This window comes from Myotis lucifugus, unplaced genomic scaffold, assembly GCF_000147115.1.
Source record: "Myotis lucifugus unplaced genomic scaffold, Myoluc2.0 scaffold_14, whole genome shotgun sequence".
NCBI lineage: Eukaryota > Metazoa > Chordata > Mammalia > Chiroptera > Vespertilionidae > Myotis > Myotis lucifugus.
Genome location: NW_005871062.1, coordinates 10,779,611 through 10,801,837, shown reverse-complemented (window position 1 = coordinate 10,801,837; position 22,227 = coordinate 10,779,611). Strand labels below are relative to the sequence as shown.

At 45.4% G+C, this 22,227-nt stretch overlaps 2 protein-coding genes and 1 pseudogene across 2 annotated transcripts; 2 read left to right on the top strand and 1 right to left on the bottom strand.

The window, feature by feature from the left end:
* The first annotated feature begins 359 nt into the window (after window positions 1-359).
* On the top strand, window positions 360-6,253 carry LOC102421327 (5-hydroxytryptamine receptor 3C). Its single transcript, XM_006084861.3, has 9 exons — window positions 360-426; window positions 2,125-2,291; window positions 2,655-2,699; window positions 3,148-3,257; window positions 3,524-3,693; window positions 3,888-4,048; window positions 5,292-5,496; window positions 5,678-5,893; window positions 6,024-6,253. Exons 1-9 carry the CDS (start codon window positions 360-362, stop codon window positions 6,251-6,253), a joined length of 1,371 nt encoding a protein of 456 aa, XP_006084923.1.
* Window positions 6,254-12,317: 6,064 nt separating this feature from the next.
* On the bottom strand, window positions 12,318-12,707 carry LOC102421033 (annotated as a pseudogene).
* Window positions 12,708-16,617: 3,910 nt separating this feature from the next.
* Window positions 16,618-22,227, top strand: LOC102420721 (5-hydroxytryptamine receptor 3C). Its single transcript, XM_006084859.3, has 9 exons — window positions 16,618-16,684; window positions 17,937-18,103; window positions 18,533-18,577; window positions 19,011-19,120; window positions 19,415-19,584; window positions 20,636-20,796; window positions 21,259-21,463; window positions 21,652-21,867; window positions 21,998-22,227. The coding sequence occupies exons 1-9, from the start codon at window positions 16,618-16,620 to the stop codon at window positions 22,225-22,227; spliced, it is 1,371 nt and encodes a 456-aa protein (XP_006084921.1).

The following is a 22,227-nucleotide window of genomic DNA, read 5'->3' as shown; positions in this document are numbered from 1 at the left end:
GTGCATGTGTCACTTGAAGACAGTGGCGGTCATTGTGTTTCTTCTGTGGGATGCATTGTATGCCAAAGTGACTCCACAGTATGAGGAAGTCATTGGCACTTCTCCAGTGACCAAATATTTTTGCTTCCTCCTCTCCAAACTGATTTCCCAGATTAATTTTGGAGACTAGATTCAGGTCCAATTAGGTCTCAGGGTGGGTAGTCCTCCATGACATTCTTTTAGCACTAAGGGTGCTTGTTAGAGGGGTGGCTAATGCCACCCGACACCTGTATTATTCAAAGCTAGGGCTCAAGGTGTGGCCTCTGGTCTTTTAAGGTCAACATCACCACTGTCTCCAGAGAAGAGCCAAGAAGAGGAGGATGGAAAGAGGTTGGCTCCATGGGGAGGGATTCCTCTTCTGCCTCATTCTCCACCTGCTGCTTCAAGGTAAGATGGGACAAGGGCAGGAGCAAAGCAGACATATAGCTTTTGGGGAACAGAGAAACCAGGCTAATTCTTGTTATTCCAAGGCAGCCAATGATTGGATATTCATTTTGGTAAAAACAGAAACTTATAACACTGACAGCTTTGTACCTCTTTCTAGGATCCTAAAAGTTAGCTCACTCTTCTCTTTAGCTACTTCATCACTCGCCTGCTTCGATTGGCCTCTTCTTCCCTGTGTCTTTTTCTTTCCAAGCATATAATCCATCCCCATGGTTTCTGGATATCAGGTAATGTTAAGAAGAGAATTCCTTTTTAGCTCTCTTGAAACAAATGAAATGGAACAGGAAGGAAGCTAAGGGAAAGAATGTGAATAAGACATCATGAAGAGGGAAACTTTTCCAGTATAATTTTCCCCAGTCTAGAGTATTTTTTCTGTTCATTATTGAAAATGAGCAACCAGGAATAGTACAACATCAGAGATAAATAAATATAGATGTTACCACATCATTCTCTGTTTCTATTCCACAAAGTATGACTAGGAAGGGGTTGGGTATAAGATTGGTATCAAGGAACTCTCTTTATGATAGTCTCAGCCCAGGCAGGGTGGCTCAGTGGTTGAGCATTGACCTATGAACCTGGAGGTCATGGTCCAATTCCCGGTCAGGGCACATGCCTGGGTTGCAGGCTCAATCCTCAGTGTGGGGAGTGCAGGAGGCAGCCAATCAATGATACTCTCTCTTATCATTAATGTTTCAATCTCTTTCTTCCTCTTCCTTCCTCTCTGAAATCAATAAAAAAAATATATATTTTTTAAAAAAGATAGTCTTAGTGGTGCCCTGGCCGGTGATTAGAGTGACGGTCCTCACACCAAACGGTCTTGGGTTTGATCCTCAATCAAGGGCACATACCTGGGTTGCAGATTCAATCCCCCCATGCTGGAAGCAACCAATCAATGTGTCTCTCTCAAAAGTCTCTCTCTCTTCCTCCCTCTTTCTTTCTCTCCAAAAATCAATGGAAAAAATATCCTCAGGTGAGGATTAACAAAAAATACAAAGGTAGTCTCAGTGGTGATGACTACTGAGTTTTAGAAGAGAACAATCACAGCACATAGTAGAAACTCATTTAAATATTCATTAAATTGAAAAATTGGGTTCCTTCCTTAAGGTCCTGCATATCTCATACTACCTACCTGATGCCAACAGTGTGTAAGGCCATACCACCCTGAATGTGCCTGATCTCACACTACTTATCTGATTACTCCCCTTTTCGTTAATTTATCATCATCTATGCCTTATTAATATAGTGAGGAAGAGAACTGTGGTTGCAAAATTTGTCACTGACATCACCCAGATGGCTCAAGGACAGAGATGAGCAATGGAAGGACATTGCGTGAAGGTGAAAAGGTTGGTGGTGAGATTGTTAAGAACATAGCAGGACACCGAAAAGCAGTGGTCAGGGCTGAGTTTGCATGCACCTTTGGATAAGTTTTGCATGGAGACAGAAACAATGAAATTAAGGATGGAGCCCTGACTCAGCTCACCTCATCAACTTCCACCATTTGCCTACTAGCTCAGCCCATGTTCCCTGCTCAGGAAGGAGGAGCTCATATGCTTCTCCCATGCCTCCTATTTTCTCACTGTGCAGAAACACTCCCAGGCCCCAGCCCTGGCACTTCTCTCACAGAGTCTCTGGTCTCTATAGGAAGAGCCGACATTTTTACCATCAATTGCTCAGGGTTTGACCAGAATGGGGTGGATCCTGCTGCCTTCCAAGCAGTATTTGACAGAAAGGCCTTTCGTCCAGTCATCAACTACAGCATTCCCACTCAAGTCAACATCTCCTTCACCCTGTCTGCCATCCTGGAAGTGGTAAGTCCTGACCCAACACTGCAATAATCTAGTGGTAAGTTGTGGGTCTCCTGATTGTATTTTGTAAAATTAAGAGCTCATTCTACTATGGGTAGAGGGACATGACATACAATATTACTGCAGGTTAAGTCTGTCCCTTTTTGGAATACTCCACAAGAAACATAATTCCAATGGCCTCATACTGCTTTTTTTACTTATGTTTCCCATGTGCCCTGGATTATTTAACCTACATTTCTCAGTGGCTTACGATTGAAAAATCCTAATTGCCACACAGAACAGCCTTGGAAATGAGTAGGAGGTGAGTGGTGGCATTGGACCTGACTTCATAGATCTAATGATCCCGGATGAAAATTGTCTTTCCAGGATGCACAGCTTCAACTGATGACATCATTCCTGTGGCTAAATCTGGTATGATAGTCTAAGCTTCCTCTTTATTATAGTACCTTCCTTTTTCTACTCCTTGGTCCAACTTTGCAGATTACAATGTATTAAGCCGAGAATACCCATGAATTAGAAAGTTCAAACAGAGCAAGACCAACAATGAAAGCACAAAGCTTCCTGACTATTCTGCCAGTTTAGGAGGGAAGAGATGGGGCACAGGGAGAAGGTAGAATAAACCAAGGTCATGGAAGCCAAGATTTAAATGGCTCCACCCAACGGAATCCAAAGCCAAGCTCAAGGTCTTCCTTGAAAGCTCTGAGAAAGAAGTGGACGTAAGTAAGGCTTTGTTAGTGACATTGTGACAGCTTCACTAGAGAGGGGGTGGGAAAGTGGAAAAAGGAATGTAAAGTGCAGGAGATAGAGCAAGACTAAAACTAGTTCCCATCCCATTTGCCCATGTCCTGGTTTCCTTTAGATCTGGTACAATCCATTCATCAGGTGGAACCCAGAGGAATGTGGGGGCATCAGTAAGCTCAGCATAGCAACTGAGAACCTGTGGCTTCCAGATATCTTCATCAATGAGTTGTGAGTACCAGGGATGAAAAAGGCAAGAAGGAAACCATATCTCCACAGAGGAGCATAATGTAGTCCATAGGGGCCACCCAAAGACTCAATTTAGAAAGGAGCAGAATCTGAACTGAGGAGCTTACAAAATCCCCAGAACATGGAGATCGGTAGAAGGGGGAAACCAGACAAGCGGGCTGGAGTACAGGAATGAGGGGACCTGAGAAAGAAGGCCACGTCTAATGGGGAACCCACAGCACCCACCTCCTCCTCTTTCTCATGTACAGCATGGATGTGGATCAAACACCTACAGGGCTCATGGCTTATGTCACCAGTCAGGGGAAGATCAGATATGATAAACCAATGAAGGTGACCAGCATCTGTAACATGGACATCTTCTATTTCCCCTTTGATGAACAAAACTGCACGCTCAGCTTCACCTCTTTCTTGTACACAGGTGAGTGAGGCTCATATACAGTAGTCTGTTGAGAGGCAGAGAAAGGGTTTTGGAAGAGGAGAGGACCGAAAGCTGGGAACAGTGAGGGAATCTCACTGAAAGTGATGTGGAAGCTAAGTGGCAAGAAATCCAACAGTCTGGGCAAAGAGGTTGGGAGCATTTGGGGAGGCTGAGTTGTCTGGATCTCTTTGCAGTGGAGACCATGGTCCTGGGCCTGGAGAAGGATGTGCAGGAGATTTCTAACATATCACAGAACCTCATGCAGAACAAGGGGGAGTGGATACTTCTGGATATCCGCCAGACCATGATGAGGATGGCTGTGGATGACAGCCAGTACGACCAAATCACTTTCTATGTGAGCTCAGGGGCCCCGGTTGTGATTTTCTCCTAAGATGCATAGCTTATGTCCCTCACTAGAGCATAAGCTCTCCCACTAGAAAATAAACTCTATGAGGGCAGAGATTTTTATCACTTTTTTTTACTGATAAATCTCCAGTGCCTAGCCCAGTATCTAGCACTCAGCAAATATTGATGGAATAAATCCTCCCTGACGAAGAAACAAAGCTCCTAAGGCAGTGATTGCAGTGAGAGTGAGCGTCCCACCCCGAGGGACATCAGAACTTTTTGGAGGGCTGGAATTTTTATGTTCACCTTTTAAAAGAGATGGTGGAAGACACAGGCAACAGTTTGGTGGTTACCAGAGGGAAAGTGGAGAGGGGAGGTAAAAGAGAGTAAAGGGGGGGAGGGTAAATGGTGATGAAAGGAGAGTTAACTTGGGGTGATGAACAACCAATACAATACACAGATGATGGACTGTAGAATGGCACACCTGAAACCTATATAATTTTATGTCAAGCCAATAAAGTCAATAAAAATTTTTTAAAAATAAAAAGAGAGGGTGGGAAAGTTATGAAACACTGTCTTGGGGATATTATGATTCCAAATCCTAGTGACCCCAAAATAATCTGCCACTGTCTTACTTTCCCTCCCATTGGTCTTAAATTCTATTAGCAAATTCACTAGGTATTAAACCTTGATGAGGAGAGCAAGCAGAAAAACAAGGATAAAATGCACATGATAATCTAAGAATCTGGTTCCTCAATCTTGCTAAGAGCACATTGATAGGGACAAAAATGTAAGTGGGAAAAGTTGACACTTTGAGCCAAGAAGGAATGAGATATGTTTCAGTAGTAACCAGTATGGAAAAATCAAACCCTGGGAAGGCAGGCTGTAGTGATGAAGATGACTTTGTTGAAGAGACAGTGAATGTGACTTTTCCTTACTAGACAGATTGTGCTGGGACAAATCTCAACTCTTTTTTAAAAAAAAACCAAAACATTTTTTAATTCATTTTCAAAGAGAGAGGAAGGGAGAGGGAGAGAGAGATAGAAACCTCAATGATGACAGAGAATCATTGATCAGCTGCCTCCTGTAACCCGGGCATGTGCCCTGACTGGGAATTGAACTGTGGCCTCCTGATTCATGGGTCCGCGCTCAACCACTGAGCCACTCTGACCAGGTCAAATCTCAACTCTTGCTCTTAACTTGCTTGGCAGCCTCGCAGCCTACTCTTCACTTGCTACCTCTCTCCTTACCAGGTGGCCATCAGGCGCAGGCCCTTCCTCTACATCATAAACCTTCTGGTGCCCAGTGGTTTTCTGATGGCCATTGATGCCCTCAGCTTCTTCCTGCCAGCAGAAAGCGAGAGCCGTGCCCCCTTCAAGATGACCCTTCTGCTGGGCTACAACGTCTTCCTGCTCATGATGAATAACTTACTCCCGGACAATGGCACCCCCCTCATCAGTATGGCCCCTCCCTCTTTCAGGAGAGTAAAAGCAAGGTTGGGGGGATGGGGCGGGGAGAGAGACCGGTGGAACCAGTTCAGAGTGAAAAGTAATCTTTAAAAAGGGTACCTTAAGAAGAGAGGAAACAAGAAGTCCTGGGACTTGCCACTGGCTCTCACATAGGCTTGCCTTCCCTCCAGGTGTCTACTTTGCCCTGTGTCTCTCCCTGATGGTGCTCAGCCTGCTGGAGACCGTCTTCATCACCTACCTGCTGCACCTGGTCACCACCCAGCCCCCACCCATGCCCCGATGGCTCCGTTCTCTGCTTCTGCACTGCACCAGCCCAAGGGAACGCTGTCTCACTGCACCCCAGAAGGGAAACAAGGGCCTGCGTCTCACCCCCGTCCAACTGCCTGGTAACGAAGTCAGCACTGTCCTCACTTCCTCTTGCAACACCTCCACTTCTCTGCTCCTGCCTCCTTCCCTGTTCCTCTCCATCCTCAAATGACCTTTGCAGCCCATGTCTGGGTCTCTGTCTCTCCTTAGGTCTGAAGGAGCCTGTGGAATTGGTGGGGAAGGTGCCAGGTCCCCAAGAGGCAGAGTTAAATGGGTGCCCTGAGTCAACAAGGACCCAACAGGAAGATGAGGCTCAGAAGCAGCACTTGGTCAGCTTGTGGGTGCAGTTTAGCTACATGATGGACACCCTGCTGTTCCGCCTTTACCTGCTCTTCATGGCCATCTCCCTCACCACGGTCATTGTGCTCTGGAGCACCTAGGCAGATGCCCATCTGCAAGCTCCAGCCTGGAGCTTCTCTGGCCTCTGGAAACCAGAGGCTCTCAGGCCCATCCATACCCCAGCCTCACCTTATTTTTAATCTAGTCCTTCTGTGCAGTCAGGCCAGTCCTGGGTGGTTTCCTATACCCTCCCAGAGTTAGGTCCTTGCTCCTGCATGCCATCAACCCCCTCAGCCTTCCCATAAGTCTTGCCTGCCTGACTCTTCAGGAATACTTCATTGATTGAATCACCCCAATAAACCCCTTTGCATAAAGCACTGGTTCTTCCCTGAATTATATTATAGTATAAAAAAAATCTTGGGATTAGTCTTCTTGACTAAACATGAGTCTTCTTGAAGAAACTTCTCATTACAGCCCTAACTGGTTTGGCTCAGTAGATAGAGCGTCGATCTGCGGACTGAAGGGTCCCAGGTTCGATTCCAGTCAAGGGCATGTACCTTGGTTGCGGGCACATCCCCAGTAGGGGGTGTGCAAGAGGCAGCTGATCCATGTTTCTTTCTCATCTATGTTTCTAACTCTCTATCCCTCTCCCTTCCTCTCTGTAAAAAAATCAATCAATCAATCAATATATATATATATATAAAAGAAACTTCTCATTGCAAAAATAGTGTTTTTCTTCTCTCTCTCTCTCTCTCTCTCTCTCTCTCTCTCTCTCTCTCTCTCTCTCTCCTATATGAGACAATATGTGGAAGTGGAAGAAGGGAGAGAAGAGACCAAATTTATTACAAGGAATTATAATAGAAGAGGAATTAACCTCCTAAATCCATTTATCCTGGATTTAAGCTTCAGAAATTAATAATGTGCTAGAACCAGACATCTCTTACTTGAAGAGTGAAGCCTTTTGTCACAGTCTGACATATGAGTCATTTATCATTAAGCACTTAGAGTGCTAACATAATCTCAAATTAACGTTAACTATGCTGCAATGAGTTGATCTGCCCTTAATCGTGCTAAAAAAAAAAAAAAAGAAAAATGAACATTAGACCAAGAAAAGCACATTTGAAAATGTCATCTGCTTTATTTGGGAGTTATACAAATGAAACTGGAAAATTTCCCTTCCTAGCACTTGCCTCATGATTTTGAGAGTCTTTGTCTATTGGCCATCACTCCCACTAGCTGCCTGGGAAAGTAGAGACCCCACTGTGTCGCTGTACATAAGAGCTGTGGCATGATTTGCTGGACACCCCAGGTTCAGAAAAGGACAGATTTGAGAGCAACTTAATTACAACTCAAACATGATCTTTACTTTTTACAACCATTTCTTGTCCTTTCTTTCGTTTATTCTATTCTCTATCTGAAGCCTAAATTTCCCAGATCACAACCAGCTAGGAGTAAAAAGAGAGTCATAATATTGTTCATTAAACAGTATTTTCCTGACTCCTCCTCTTCACTATTCTTCCTCAAACGCCTTGGGCTCCCTCCAGTCACTGTAGATGACCAGAAGTGGCAAGGACACCCACGTCCACTAGAAGTGCTGCTGTGGTGGTGTGGGCCTACGGTCCTACCCCAGTGTTCTCTGCAGGAGCACCTGCCCTCCCAGAGCCCAAGCCACTGGAGGGCAGAATCCTGGAGTGCAGATGTTCCCAGCTGGATGCTGAGTTGCCAGGACCAGTTGTTACTTGCTCTTGCCTTGCAGTCCCCTTCTGCAGGCAGAAGTCCATGGGAATTGCAGTATGGAGGCAGAAATACTCTGCTGTAGTCTGAATCTCTCCTTTCACAAGCCCCTGGTCTTCCCTTAAACTTGTATCCCTTAATGCCCCCTGTTCCCCTCTCTGCATTGTTTTTCCAAGAAGGTGTTGGCTCCTCAGTTTCCAGAACCCTGTCAAGTATTCCCCTGACCATCACCAGTCCTCCAGGCATGACCAAGACCCAGTGCATACAAACTAGGCTCAAATCAGGAGCCCTGACATTCACCTACATAAATTAGTCTACCTGTGATTATTTTGGCACTTCCTCAACTCAGCTTTCTACAAAGTGGGCCTTTAGAAAGGACACAGTAATACTAGTAATACTAGTCACCAACATTTATTAAGTTATTAATATGTGGCATTTAATCCTTATAGTTACCCAATGAAATGAGTACTACAGATCCACAAACCCTTGGAGTCAAATGTTTTGGAGTTCAAATATTTTCAGGTTCTAAAAAGGTAACAATTGTGCATGTGCTGTGTATTTCAAACACCCAAGTAGGATATGGTACAGCACTCTATAATCCAACATTAATATTTCTGCATTGAAGGGGTCCGGCTGGTGTGCCTCAGTGGTTGAGTTTTGACCTACGAACCAGGAGGTCACGGTTCTATTCCGTTAAGGCATATGCCCGAGTTCTGGGCTCCATCCTCAGTAGGGGGCATGTAAGAGGCAGCCAATCAATGATTTTCTCTCATCATTGATGTTTCTCTCTCCCTCTCCCTCTACCTCTCCCTTCCTCTCTAATTGATGTTTCTCTCTCTCCTTCTCCCCCTCCCTTCCTCTCTAAAATCAATAAAAACATATTTTTAAAAAATATCCTTGGGTGAGGATTAACAAAACAACAACAACAAAAATCATTGGCAGAAGACCTGAATAGATATTTCTCCAAAGAGGACATACAAATGGTCAAGAGACATATGAAAACATGCTCAAAGTCTCTAATCATTGAAGAAATGCAAATTAAAGCCACAATGAGATATCACCTCACATCTGTCAGAATGGTTATCATTAAAAAAATCAACACACAACACATGCTGGCAAGGATGTGGAAAAAAGGGAACACTAGTTCACTGCTGGTGGGAATGCAGACTGGTGCAGCCACTGTAGAAAACAGTATGGAGTTTCCTCAAAAAATCAAAAATGGAACTCCCATTTGACCCAGGAATCCCACTTCTGGGAATATATCCTAAAAAAACCCAAAACACCAATCAGAAAGAATATGTGCACCCCTATGTTCATAGCAGCATAATTTATGATAGCTAATATTTGGAAACAGCCCAGGTGCCTATCAGTAGATTAATGTATAAAAAAGCTATAGAACATTTACACTATGGAATATTATGCAGCTATTAAAAAAGAAGGATCTCTTACCCTTTGGGACAGCATGAATGGACTTGGAAAATATTATGTTAAGTGAAATAAGCCACACTGAGACTATCACATGACCTCACTTATTTGTGGAATCTAGTGAACAAAATCAATTGTCCAACAAAATAAGACATGAAGCATGGAGGCATGGAACAGACTAACATACCTTGATGTGAGGTTGAGGGGACAAGAAGAGATAAACCACAAAACTTATATACTTATATGCATAGCCCACAGACCTGGGGGGCGGGTAGGGACTGGGAGGAGGAAAAGGGGGGAATGGGAGATATCTGTAATACTATCAACAATAAAATATTTTTAAAATATTTTATTGATTTCAAAGAAGAAGGGAGAGGGAGAGAGATAGAAATATCAATGATGAGAGAGAATCACTGATCGGCTGCCTCCTGCATGCCCCACACTAGGGATTGAGCCCACAACCCAGGCATGTGCCCTGACCGGGAATTGAACTGTGACCTCCTGGTTCATAGGTCGACACTCAACCACTGGGCTACGCTGGCTGGACAGCAATAAAATACTTTTTATAAATCATTGCTAAGTGTACAGAAACTAGAAAGCCAAATGTGACACACTAAAGAACACCTATTTATCATGCAGGCTGACACCTAAAGAGCAAAATTGAATTCTAGGTGGGAGGTAATAGACATAAAGAATTACAGACTTTATAGTTCAATCCTCTCATTTTTTAGATGAGAAAAGTGAAGTGGAGAAAAGTAAAATGATAAATAATGGGTTGCCATGCTTAAAGAGAACGTGGGATCAGAGGCTGTGCCTGTCAGAGTGGCAGCCCGGGTGAGTGCTTGTCTGTGGGACTCTTTTCCCAGGTGCCTTTCAAGAGTTTCAAGACCCTCCGTCTCTCCTGCTCCAGGCACCATAGTCAGTCTGACCTCAACTACTACCCCATCCTGCAGGATGTTTTGGCTGCCTCCTGACCTCCTAAGTCCTGAGCCCTGGCCAACAGTCTCTGCATGTGATTGCTGTCCATTTGGGCTGCAAAACAATGACTCTCACTTCCCCTGTCCATCAACTAATTCTGCCTTTGCCAGTTTACAGCTATTTTCCCAACCTGATCCCCCAGGGTCTCAGATGAATGGGGCCACCAGAGGGCCATGCAGTATGATCCGTCTCTCCCCACCCCCCACCCCCACACACACACCACCACCACCTTAGAATAAGCTAAGGAGAAAAGTGTTGCTGTCTGTGACTTGCAAAAGTACAGCTCCTGTCCCCACTGTTGAACTTTGTGTTCAGGCATTGTTTAGGCCTGCGGATTTCATTGGGAAACCTGAAGGTCTACTGATCCAGTCCATCAGACTTCCCAGCTATAGAGCAATGAAAATAGCAAGGAAAGAGCAATGGAATCAGATTGGCCTGGATTTGAATCTGGATTCTACCAATTCCCACATGGGTGGACATTGAGCAAGATTTCTTGACCTCTCTGCACCTCAGTTTCCTAATCTGTAAAATGGGAGTAACAGTGCTTACCTCTCAAAGCAGTTGTGAAGCTATGAGTACTATAAATAAAAGGCCTAACATAGTATAGAGCACATAGCACAAACTCAATAAATGGTAGCTCTGATTAAGTTATTCTGAGCCTGCCCTTGATTGGAAACTTAGAGGGAGCAGTCAGAAAGAAAAGGCTGGGCCCTGGCTCCTGCCCTCTGGATCCTACCTGCTTCAGACTGCTGTGCTTCTGCCAGCCCCCACCTCCACCTACCTGCACCCAGGATGGAGGCCCACACCTCAGCCACACTGGGGGAACAGCAAGTGACTTCTCTGATTTGGCCTCAGGACTCCCCTGAGGTTCCCAACCACCTTTCTTACCTCTGTCCAAGGTGCCTGTGTCTTTCCTCATCCATGGTGAACTGACAACCAGGTATTTGACATTTATTGACTACACACCACTGTATGCCACAGACTGAGGGAAGGTGGGGGTGGAACAAAATATGCTTTCTGCTCTCAGTGAGGTTCCAGAGCAAGAGGGAAGGTGCACATATAAAGAGATGTTTCCAATAGAAGGATCACAACAGATTTCAGCAGTGTGTGTGTGTGTGTGTGTGTGTGTGTGTGTGTGTGAGAGAGAGAGAGAGAGAGAGAGAGAGAGAGAGAGAGAGAGAGATTCACAGATGACTAGAAGCTTGAGTCGAGCTGAATCTTTAAGAATTTATTAGTGGAACAAGTGATCAATGGTAGAAGATATATTTTAGGTTGAGGGAACATGGAGGAGTAAAATCACATATTGAGTATTAGGGTGCTGCTATGTAATACGCAGTGTTTTTCCATGTTAGTCCAAGGCCCCTGAGCATTCGAATCAGCTGTGGATCTAGTTAAAACTGTAAATTCTTGATCACTACTGCCTGCAATTCTGATATGGGGCTAAGATTCTGATTTAGGGCCAAAGGGGTGAGGGTCAGATGTGTAAGCTACATATTAAAGATAAGAACAATTCCTTTTTTTTTTAAAGAACAATTCTTTTAGAACATAAAATCCAAGATAAAATGATTGAAAGAGAGGTGGGAGTTAAGTCACAAAGAGCCTTTTAGTCAAGCTAAGGAGCTAGATTTCATCCTGTGGGCCATGGGTTTTCTGAGTGTGGTCCCAGGACATGGGGCCACAGCATCACCCAGAAATTTTCAGCCCAGGCGTTCTTAACATAACTCTAAAGACAATGGAACCCATGGAAAGATTTCAAACATAAGAAGGGTACAGTCACATCTGCATTTCAAACAAATCGCACAGGCTGCTCAGTGGAGGCTAATTTAGAAGAAGCCAGACTGGGAGTGAGATCAGGAAGGAGGTGACCAGGTGTGAAGCCAGAGGGCACTGACGGTACCGCATAGTTTCTAGAGAGATTTTTTTTCACATGAAAGTTTAGCTCATTAATCCTCTCATGAAAAATCTGCGCAATCACCACAGATAAAGTCACTGAAGAATCTTCACTCCTTCTGTTGTTCCATCTCCAGCTCACTTTTGGCCAGCACCAACATTGGCCTTTGCAGTCCCCCTGACGTTCTTCACTCTGTTCTTGCGTTCCTTTCTCTGTTTTCTTGAGGTCTTCTTCTCATCTAGGCCGTGTCTTGCAAGTCTGCGTTTGGGTTCATTTTTCTTTGCGTAACGCAAGGATTCATAAATCATGCCAAAGCCAGTGGTCTTGCCACCGTCAAAGTGGGTTCTGAATCCAAACACAAAGATGACATCAGGTATAGTCTTATACATTTTGGCTAGTTTTCCCCGAATTTCTGTCTTGGATACTGTTGCCTTCCCAGAGTGAAGGACGTCAATGACCATTTGCTTCCGCTGACGTAATCTGTTGGTCATGAACTTCCTGGTCTCGATAGTTACTGTGTCACTCATGATGAAGGCTGATCTTCAAGCAGCCAGGGAGGAAAAGAGAGCCACTCTTCCTTGGCCAATCATGTCAACGCGTACGGAACGAGAGATTCTTTACTTTGGCTTTCTACGCTCCTGGGAAGGCTGGCTTGTGCTGCACGAGGCTGCTGCACGAGGATGAAGGATATGCTTTTCCAGGCGGGGTGCCCATTGCTGAGCTGCAACTGGTGACAGAAACCCCAGGGGAAAACAGAGATTCCTAGGAACCCCCTGCCCTCTAGGCTGATGGTATCCTCCAATAGATCTAAGACTGCTCCCAAACAGGAAGGACTCAGAAACCCAGCCGTGTCCTCAGCACTGACTCAAACCACTGCCAACTTCCCTTAACGCCTGAAGGCATGCCCAGTGCTCCGGGCCCAGTGCTCTATGCCCAGCCTCTGGCCCCTCTGCAGCTCCGTGGTCCTTTCTGCTCAGACACCCTGAGTAGCCCTCAGCCAGAACAAGATGTGTGCCCCGGGCAAGGACAATACCCATCTGGTGCCTCCACAGGGCCTACGTAACTGGACAAGATGACACTTGCCCACCTCTCAGAGGGGAGCAAGCTCGCCAGCCTCCTCCCACAGCCCCTGCTGGCTGGCCTGGACACTGGGCCCCTGCCCCTGGACCTCAGACACCGTAGCTCACCTGGGCTCCTAAATCCAGTGTCTGTGCCTCTGGCCTCAGTAGCCTGAAGCCTCAGGGACTCTGTTGCCCAACCTCACTTTTCCTGATTCCCCAGAGCACAGCCATGGAGACATCAGATACTAATACCAAGAAGCTTGGAAAGGATGCTCAGGTGGCTGCTCACTGTACATCCTGGAAGTTCCATGGAGATAGAGCAGAAGTTGTCCTGCCAGTCAGAACAAGGAATGAGAGGAGAGGACACAGTGGCCATCCTATAATTGTTTGGGATAAAGAAAGGTGTTAAATCCCTAGGAATCCAAGTTGCCAGTGGTTCTCAATAGTGGGCAATTTTACCCCCAGCTGGACCTTTGGCAATATTTGCAGATATTATTAATGGTTGCAACTGGGATAGGGGGATGTTACTAGCATCTGGTGGGCCAGAGATGCTGCTAAACATTCTACAATCCTAGGACGGCCCCCCAAACAAAGAATTATGCAGCCCAAATGTCAACAGTACCAAGGATGGGAATCTCTGCTCTGGGCAATCCCAGGCTCACAGCAGTCCTTAACTGACCCAAGGAGGCAGTTGAAGTCCAAATTCAAAGCCTCTGTCTATAGCTGTCCCAGCTGAGTGCCTAAGAATCCTAGAGATATGTGAACCCAAGATGGAGACTCCAAAGATGCCCAGAGAAAGCAGGGAGTGTGGAGGAAGTCCCTGACCCTCACACAATGACCCCTGAATCAGCTAAGAGTTTCGAAACCACCTCCTAATTCCAGGTCGCCATAAAAGCCCACGGCTTGGCTTAGGACAGACATGTGCCTGGAGCTAAAATGGGAATTTTAGGGACTCCCCAGGATATTCCTGGGAATGTAGGGTAAAGCTATTTCTAATGGCCTTAGAAAATGATAACCCAGCTACTGAAGCTCTGTCTAAATATCAGAGCCGACTGGAGAAGGGAAGGAGGAGGCAGGCACACCCAGGAGGAATGTCCAAAGCACATTTGTAACAAGGAACTCTGTCCTGGGATGAACTCTGAGAGCCGGCCTCCCAAACAAGCATTCCAGGTGCTTAATTATTTGACTGAGCCGGAGGGCTGGCCAGTGTGGGAAGTATGTCGTACACCCAAAGAACTCTGAAGGTAGAAAGAGACCCCATGTCCATGCCGAGACTTATATGTGAGTCTTATATGGCTTGCTATATGCTGTAAGCAGTAGAAAACCTGCAACCCTGGTTATTTTAAGTACTACCATTTTTCTTGCTTTACTTGAATATGGTCTCTCACTCATCATTTTAGGTGTTTCTTATAAAAGATGATCAATTAATTGGGGGTGTTCATTTTTTTTGTTAATGATAAGATTTATTTTTTCTCAAATTTACTGTGTTTTAAAATATGGTCAGGAAATATAAGGTCCAATCGCCATCTCTTTCCTTGGCTGCATTGCTTTTACCGCATACTCCTGCCTAATATCTGTGCTATAGGATTGTTGGGAGGCATACATAAAATAAGGTAGGTAAGAAAGACATCACAATGCCTGGCATACGGTAAGGTACTCAATGTTCGTTATCATTACTACCACCAGCCCAGTATTACCTGAGATTTCCAGATCCCAGAGGTGCAACTCTAACTCCCCAGGTAGGATAAATCCAGGCCTTACTACTTTATTTCTCCTGCCCCTATCATCTCCATCCCCTGGCAGCTAAATTTACTTTAGAATCCAACCCATAGACTTAGGTGCAGTTTTTCAGCCAACCTTGATAAAAACAAGATGTGCATCAACCATCTTCAGGCACTTTCAGCAGGGCTTGATGCTAAGCTTCCTTTCCTGGATCCAAAATCTGGTAGCCTAGCCTACCTGCAGAACTCAAGCACCCCTTAAAAGTCCTTCACTCTTGCCTGCCTCCTGTGGCTCAGCCGTTGAGGTCATGGTTCCATTCCTGATCAGGGCACATACCCGGTTTTGGGTCCGATCCCCAGTAGGGGGCGTGCAAGAGGCAGCTGATGGATGATGTTTCTATCTCTCTATCCCTCTCCCTTCCTCTCTCTCTAAAAATCATTTTTAAAATGTTTTTAAAAAATAGTGTTGAGTGCAAACTGTAATAGAAAAATAAATAAACTAATTTTTTAAAAGTTCTTCTCTCTTAGCCAGTCCAGGAGTCCAGTGTGCCACATGTATGTGTCCATGTGGATACAGACATAGCAGGACTTTGGTCCAAATGACACGATGGCCCAATCTTTTGACCAAGTTTCTAAGGAAGGAAAGAAATGATGTAGAGAGTTTGTGGGCTGAAAGACTGCGCATGTGGCAAATCTCAAATGGAAGCTATTACACCCTCTCTCCTGTACTTTCCTATTCTGGGCCCCTAAGTCGTTCGTTCCTACCTTCCTCAGCACTTTCTAGTTAGGGCTGTCATGATCTTTCATTCTGAACAAAGTCTCTTTTGTATTCTAAAAGAAACTTTACCCTTCTGCAAGAAAAAAATTTCCAAGTCTTTCTGGAAATGTAACTAATGTAACATAACAATGCTTCAACTCACTCTTTCACTCTCTGATTGTTTTTTATAGAGGTGTGACATAAGATATAATATTGATACATGCCATTAATATGAATATCATCTGAGATTACTAGTTTATGATAATGTATAACACTATTGACAACATAAAACATTAAAAACAGCTCTACTATCTGTTAATTTTATGACTTCTATTATCATGTAATTAATGCATAGAGTAAAAAAAATGTATTCGGGACATTGATTTGGGGGAGAATGAATCAGGGAGGCAGAGAGATTGGAAAGAGAAAACCTAGATAAGGGGTCTTGGGGAAAGATAATCAATGATGAAGATATGAGTCAAAATTATAATTTGGTATTTGCACTTAAACCTAGTGAATACATAACCAAATCCTTAAATATTGTCACCTTTCCAAATCTGCAGATTACTTGGTCTTACAAGAACATAATTCTTATTTCCCCAGCCCACACTCCTCACTATGGCAAGTTATTTTGTTACTGATCTCAGCACAGAGTAGCCAAACAGGCCCTTCTCCCTTAGTTTTGGCCCAACTTCCTCCCTGCCTGGAGCCCGGTAGGCATACCTGGACAAGGGCAAAGCAGAACACTTTGCTGTGACCTCTCTGGGCACAGCCTCTCACCAGGGAGTGGTCATAAGCAGTATTCAAAACCAGGATCCAAGGTGTGGTCTGAGCTCCTTTAAGCCCAAGGGATTTGGGAGCTCCTGGTGAGTCCCCAGAGAAGAGTGCAGAAGAGAAGATGGAAGGGGAGTGGCCCCCTGGGGGGCAACTCCTCTTCTACCTCATGGTCAGCCTTCTGCTTCAAGGTAAGACGGGGCAAGAACAGGGAAGACCAGAGTGTGGTTCTGAAGGACATCTAAGAATTCCCCTCTAGTATTTGGAGGACATTCAGAATTAAGATGTTAAATATTTCTTCCATAATGTCTGTGTCTTGATTTCCTTTTGGTGACAGAAAGACAATCCACTGATCAGGGCACAGCCTTCCTCTATTCCTACCTGCATAGGGATCTACCAAGCTGTCCCATTTCACCATCTCTCCAATTCCATCTTTTCACTGACCCCAGAGCTCCTTCCAGTGTGTCATCCCACTCTCCCTATCTCTTTTTCCTTTGATATGGTATCTATGAAAAGAGTAGATGCTAATTTCAAACTTGCCCTGAAGGAGTAAGTGAAACATCAAGGGAGGGTGGGGAACAATCTGAGGCAAAAGGAAGTGGATACTTTGCTTCCACTGGGGAATATTTGTTCCAAGTCAGGGTACATAGCTTCAACAGTATGGAAAGAAATGGAGGTGAAGAGGAGCAGGCAGAGAAAAAGAACCAACAAAGGTGACAATGGGGCAAAGATTCTGCTCAGGTACTACCCAGACGGCTCCCTGGCCATGGCCAAGAGACACCACCACAAAGCCCCACTATGTGATCAGCACATAGTATATGCTCAGTGGTACCACCTAATAATTCCAATGCTGGAAATAAACCCCAACATATCTGGGGTCACTAAATCTGAGATAAGCAGCATAAAAATGCATAGCACCAAGGTAAACATCCATTCAGAATACCTTACATATTTCCCACATCCACTTAGTACTAGTAAGTGCTGTTGTTTGCTTCTCTTATCTTTTTGATACATCTGTTCTTGCAGAAGTCCCTGAGGAAGAAATGCAAATGAGAAATACATCAGAACAGACTAACTACCCGTTTTAGGGCAGTGCTCAGCAGTCTACTCGGTGGGCCCAAGAACATGGTGATGGGTCCACTAAGACTCCTTAAAGTGGCTGCCATTGCAGCAAGGCTGGTTTGCATATAGATTCGGACAGGTTTTGCATGAGAATGAAACAATGGGAATGAGGATAGAGCCCTGACTCAGCTCACCACATAGACTTCCACCATTTGCCTACCAGACCAGCTCATCCTCTGACCCTGGCAGGAAGGGCTTGGCCTTGGGAGGTTTGGTACAGGAAGGAGGGTTCACCTGCTTCTCCCAGTATGTCCCCTGCTTTCTCTCTCTGCAAAGAGGCTCTATGGAGACCCTCTCTCACAGAGTCTCTGCTCTCTACAGGAAGAGCCGACACTTTCACCATCAATTGCTCAGGGTTTGACCAGAATGGGGTGGATCCTGCTGCCTTCCAAGCAGTGTTTGACAGAAAAGCCTTTCGTCCAGTCATCAACTACAGCATCCCCACTCATGTCAACATCTCCTTCACCTTGTCTGCCATCCTGGAAGTGGTGAGACCTGGTCCCCACTTTCCATAGCTTCTAATGGGGAATAAGGATCCTCTGTCCTGTCGACCCAGCATTGTACTGGTCTAGTGGTGGACAATAGGTACTCTGAATGGATTTCGTATAAATAGAGGGGTTTCCTATAAGATGAGGAAACATAAAGAAGAAAGCTGCAGTGGTATTTTTTTTCAGGAATGATTTGTCCGTGAGTCCTGTTCTTTGTGAATGCTCTAAAAGGAAGTGATCTGTCTGTTGATTAAAACCTGAATGGTATCTAGATACAAGAGGAGGCAAGTAAGGAAAAGACAGTCCAACATTTAGAACGATGCCTGGCCCAATACATTAGTCAATATTATTAAGACTATGACCTGGGAGCAGGGCAAGACTTTTTTGCACTAATGCACTAATGGTCCTGGGTGGGAATTTCTTCACCAGGATGTACGGCTCCAGCTTCTGACGTCATTCCTGTGGATTAATTTGGTAAGGCAGATTCAACTATCCCCTTCCCACTTCCATTTATAAGTTATTTTTGAGGAGTTACCTTAAGGTTTTCCAGTCCAAACCTCTAGTCAGTGTATAAATCTTTCTGAGACCAAATAACTCCATTTAGAACAGTGAGGACACAAATCTCCCTGAGCATCTTAGGAAGGGAGAAATGGTGACCGAAGAAAATGGGCAAGTGGTTATAAGCCAGTCTATTGGTGTGTTCCTGGGTCTAAGTGATATTAGGCTATATTTAAGGACTGCCTGGAAAAGGGGCCATTGTGGGGTATTTTGCCAATGACAGCTGGCTAGATAAAGAGGAGGAGGTAGGAATGGGTTAGTAGGGACATGACTGGTGTGAGAGGATCAGAGTTTAAAGAAGAATGGGAGAGGCTGATTGGACCTCTGTTTCCCACTGCCTTGCCTGTAGATGTGGGACAATCCTTTCATCAGCTGGAACCCAGAAGAGTGTGTCGAAGTCAATAAACTCACTGTATCAGCAGAAAACCTGTGGCTTCCAGATATCTTCATTGTAGAATCGTGCGTATCTGGGCTGGGAAAAGCCTGTACGAAGCCCATCTTAAAAGAACAGCCTAGGGTCAAATGCAGGGCACAGGGACACCAAAAGATTCAGACAGGGGCACAGCCTCCATTCATTGACTCCCACAATTCACTGATTCCCACAAAACACATGAGGAGTAGCATAGGCGACATAGAGTGACGTTAGAGAAAGAACCCAAAAGGAGAACACAGTAAGGGAAGACCTGGGAAGAAAGGGAGACACAGGCTGATTAAGGCCCCCACAGCCCCCACCTCTCCTCCTCTCAAAAACAGCATGGATGTGGATCGGGCACCTACAGGTCTCTCCGCGTATGTCAGCAGTGACGGTCGGATCAAGTACGATAGGCCAGTGCGGGTGACCAGCATCTGTAACCTGGACATCTTCTACTTCCCTTTTGACCAACAGAACTGCACCTTCACCTTCACTTCCTTCCTCTACACAGGTGAGTGAGACATGTTTTGGCAGCTATTTTAGATTCGCAGGAAGACAATGAGTGGTGTAGGTATTATGAGGGAAAGTTTTAGACCAGTCTTTCCCAATTCTGGCTGCCCATTAAAGCTTTTAAAAATAGCAATAACTATACAACACCCTAGAGATTCTAATTCCATTGTTCCAGGTGGGGCCCAGATGCTCTTATCTTTTAAGATCTATTTTTATTTATTTTAGAGAGGAAGGGAGAGGGAGAGAGAGATAGAAACATCAATGATGAGAGAGAATCATTGATCAGCTGCCTCCTGCATGCCCCCTAATGGGGATCAAGCCTGCAACCCAGGCCTAGGCCCTGACAGGGAATTGAACTGTGACCTCCTGGTTAATAAGTCAACGCTCAACTACTGAGCCACACCTACCAGGCAGTACTGTTATTTTCTATGTATCTCCCCAGGTTTTGCTAGTTAGTGTGCAGAGTTAAGAATTACTGCTTTAATTCCTCAATAAATTCTTTTTTTTTTAATAGTCACCAAACTACTGCTTTAGTCTTAAGTGGCCTTTGCACCATATCTGACCCTGAGCTACTGAACCTCTATAATTTTTAGCTCAACCCTTTTAACTTTAATAGCTAACACACTTAAACCACTAACTCAATGTAACTGAATGCCACCAGGTATCACTGGGCAGATTTGAATATATCAATCATTAAATGGGCATACAGGTAATGATAAAAATGTTGAGCTGTTCCATGATTGATTCCACTAAAACAGCACCATACAACTGGGGAATTGAGAAGGAAAATGGGAATGACTCTCGTTTGAGTCACATCCAAAATTCCCCTAACAACTTTGACTCATCCTTGTTTTCAACAACAACAAAATCAGTGCTACAGCACACACATATGACTTTCTGGTCCTGGAACCCACTTCTGAAAAATCCTGATGCCCTGCTTTTAAAAAGACGAAGAGGAAAATTTGTTGAAGAAACTCAGTGGGGGAGGAATTGAATTTTGTGGGCAGGAGACTCAGGAACTTGTGGACTGAGCTGCCCTGGCTCCCTTGCAGTGGACAGCATGCTTCTGGGCATGGACAAGGAAGTGTGGGAGATAACAGCTACGTCTCATGACATCATTCAGACCCAGGGAGAGTGGGAGCTCCTGGGCATCAACAAGGCCACCCTAAAGATGTTGGTGGGCAGCAATGTATATGACCAGATCACGTTCTATGTAAGTCCAGGGAACACGCTTTGACTTCCTATCCCAATTGCTCTGCGATTTTTCTCTTGATCCAAGGCTTTTTGAGGTAGAAAAAGAAGCTTTAGGGGGTTAAGCACCTGCTCCCCACCCCACCCTATACCCTGATGGTCCTAAAGAAGGATCCCCAAGGACCTCTGCCTTGCAGAGAGGAGGAGCAGCTGGGCTTCCCCCTCAATGGAAAAGCCACCATCTGATGGTGCAAAGGGCACTCCTTGCCCCTAAACATCTACAGTTGTATTCCCAGCAGGTTGGACACAAATGCAAATTAGAAGACAAACTGGGGACGCTTCTGTAGAAGGCATGTGTTACTTAAAGAGATCATCCCATGACCAGCCAAACACCACACCCGCAAAGATTAGAGTCAAATATGCAACTGAGCCTTTAGCATCAATGTAATTGCCACATTCTCCACACTGTCTCCTCCCCCACCAGGTGGCCATCAGGCGCAGGCCCTTCCTCTATGTCATAAACCTTCTGGTGCCCAGTGGTTTTCTGATTGCCATTGACGCCTTCAGCTTCTTCCTGCCAGCAGAAAGCGAGAGCCGTGCCCCATTCAAGATAACCCTTCTGCTGGGCTACAACGTCTTCCTGCTCCTGATGAATGAGTTACTCCCTGCCAGTGGCACCCCCCTCATCAGTATGGCCCCTCCCATTTTCTGGGGAGGAGAAGGCAGCAGAGGACAGGGAGGGGAACCTGGAGAACTGGCTGCCTCTCCACTTAAGGAGGAAGGGGGTTCTGGGGAAATATTGAATTTGGGGAAAGAGGCTTAAGAAAAGTGTAGAGATGATCCACCCTCGTTTAGTGTTAATTGCATTTGTCTTCAGGTGTCTACTTTGCTCTGTGTCTGTCTCTGATGGTGCTCAGCCTGCTGGAGACCATTTTCATCACCTACCTGCTACACCTGGCCACCACTCAGCCCCCACCTATGCCCCGGTGGCTCCATTCCCTGCTTCTGCACTGCACCAACCCAATGAAATGCTGTCCCACTGCACCCCAGAAGGGAAACAAGGGTCTGGGTCTCGCCCCTGCCCACCTGCCTGGTAAGGAAGTCAGCACTGCCCACATTTTTTCCTCCAACATCTTCATTTCTCTGCTTCAGCCTCCTCCCCTGCCCCCTCTCCCTCCCAGTTGATCTTCACAGCCCATGGCTGAGTCTATCTTTCTCTGTAGGTCTGAAGGAGCCTGTGGAATTGGTGGGGAAGGTGCCAGGTCCCCAAGAGGCAGAGTTAAATGGGTGCCCTGAGTCAACAAGGAGCCAACAGGAAGATGAGGCTCAGAAGCAGCACTTGGCCAGCCTGTGGGTACAGTTCAGCCACATGATGGACACCCTGCTGTTCCTCCTCTACCTGCTCTTCATGGCCACCTTCATCACCTCCGTCATCGTCCTCTGGAGCACCTAG

Coding starts and splice junctions, on each gene's coding strand:
- LOC102421327 (XM_006084861.3), top strand. CDS start 360: ATGGAAAGAGGTTGGCTCCATGGGGAGGGATTCCTCTTCTGCCTCATT. Junction 427..2,124: donor TCTCCACCTGCTGCTTCAAG/GTAAGATGGGAC, acceptor TGGTCTCTATAG/GAAGAGCCGACATTTTTACC. Junction 2,700..3,147: donor CATTCCTGTGGCTAAATCTG/GTATGATAGTCT, acceptor GGTTTCCTTTAG/ATCTGGTACAATCCATTCAT.
- LOC102420721 (XM_006084859.3), top strand. CDS start 16,618: ATGGAAGGGGAGTGGCCCCCTGGGGGGCAACTCCTCTTCTACCTCATG. Junction 18,104..18,532: donor TGTCTGCCATCCTGGAAGTG/GTGAGACCTGGT, acceptor TTTCTTCACCAG/GATGTACGGCTCCAGCTTCT. Junction 20,797..21,258: donor ATGACCAGATCACGTTCTAT/GTAAGTCCAGGG, acceptor CTCCCCCACCAG/GTGGCCATCAGGCGCAGGCC.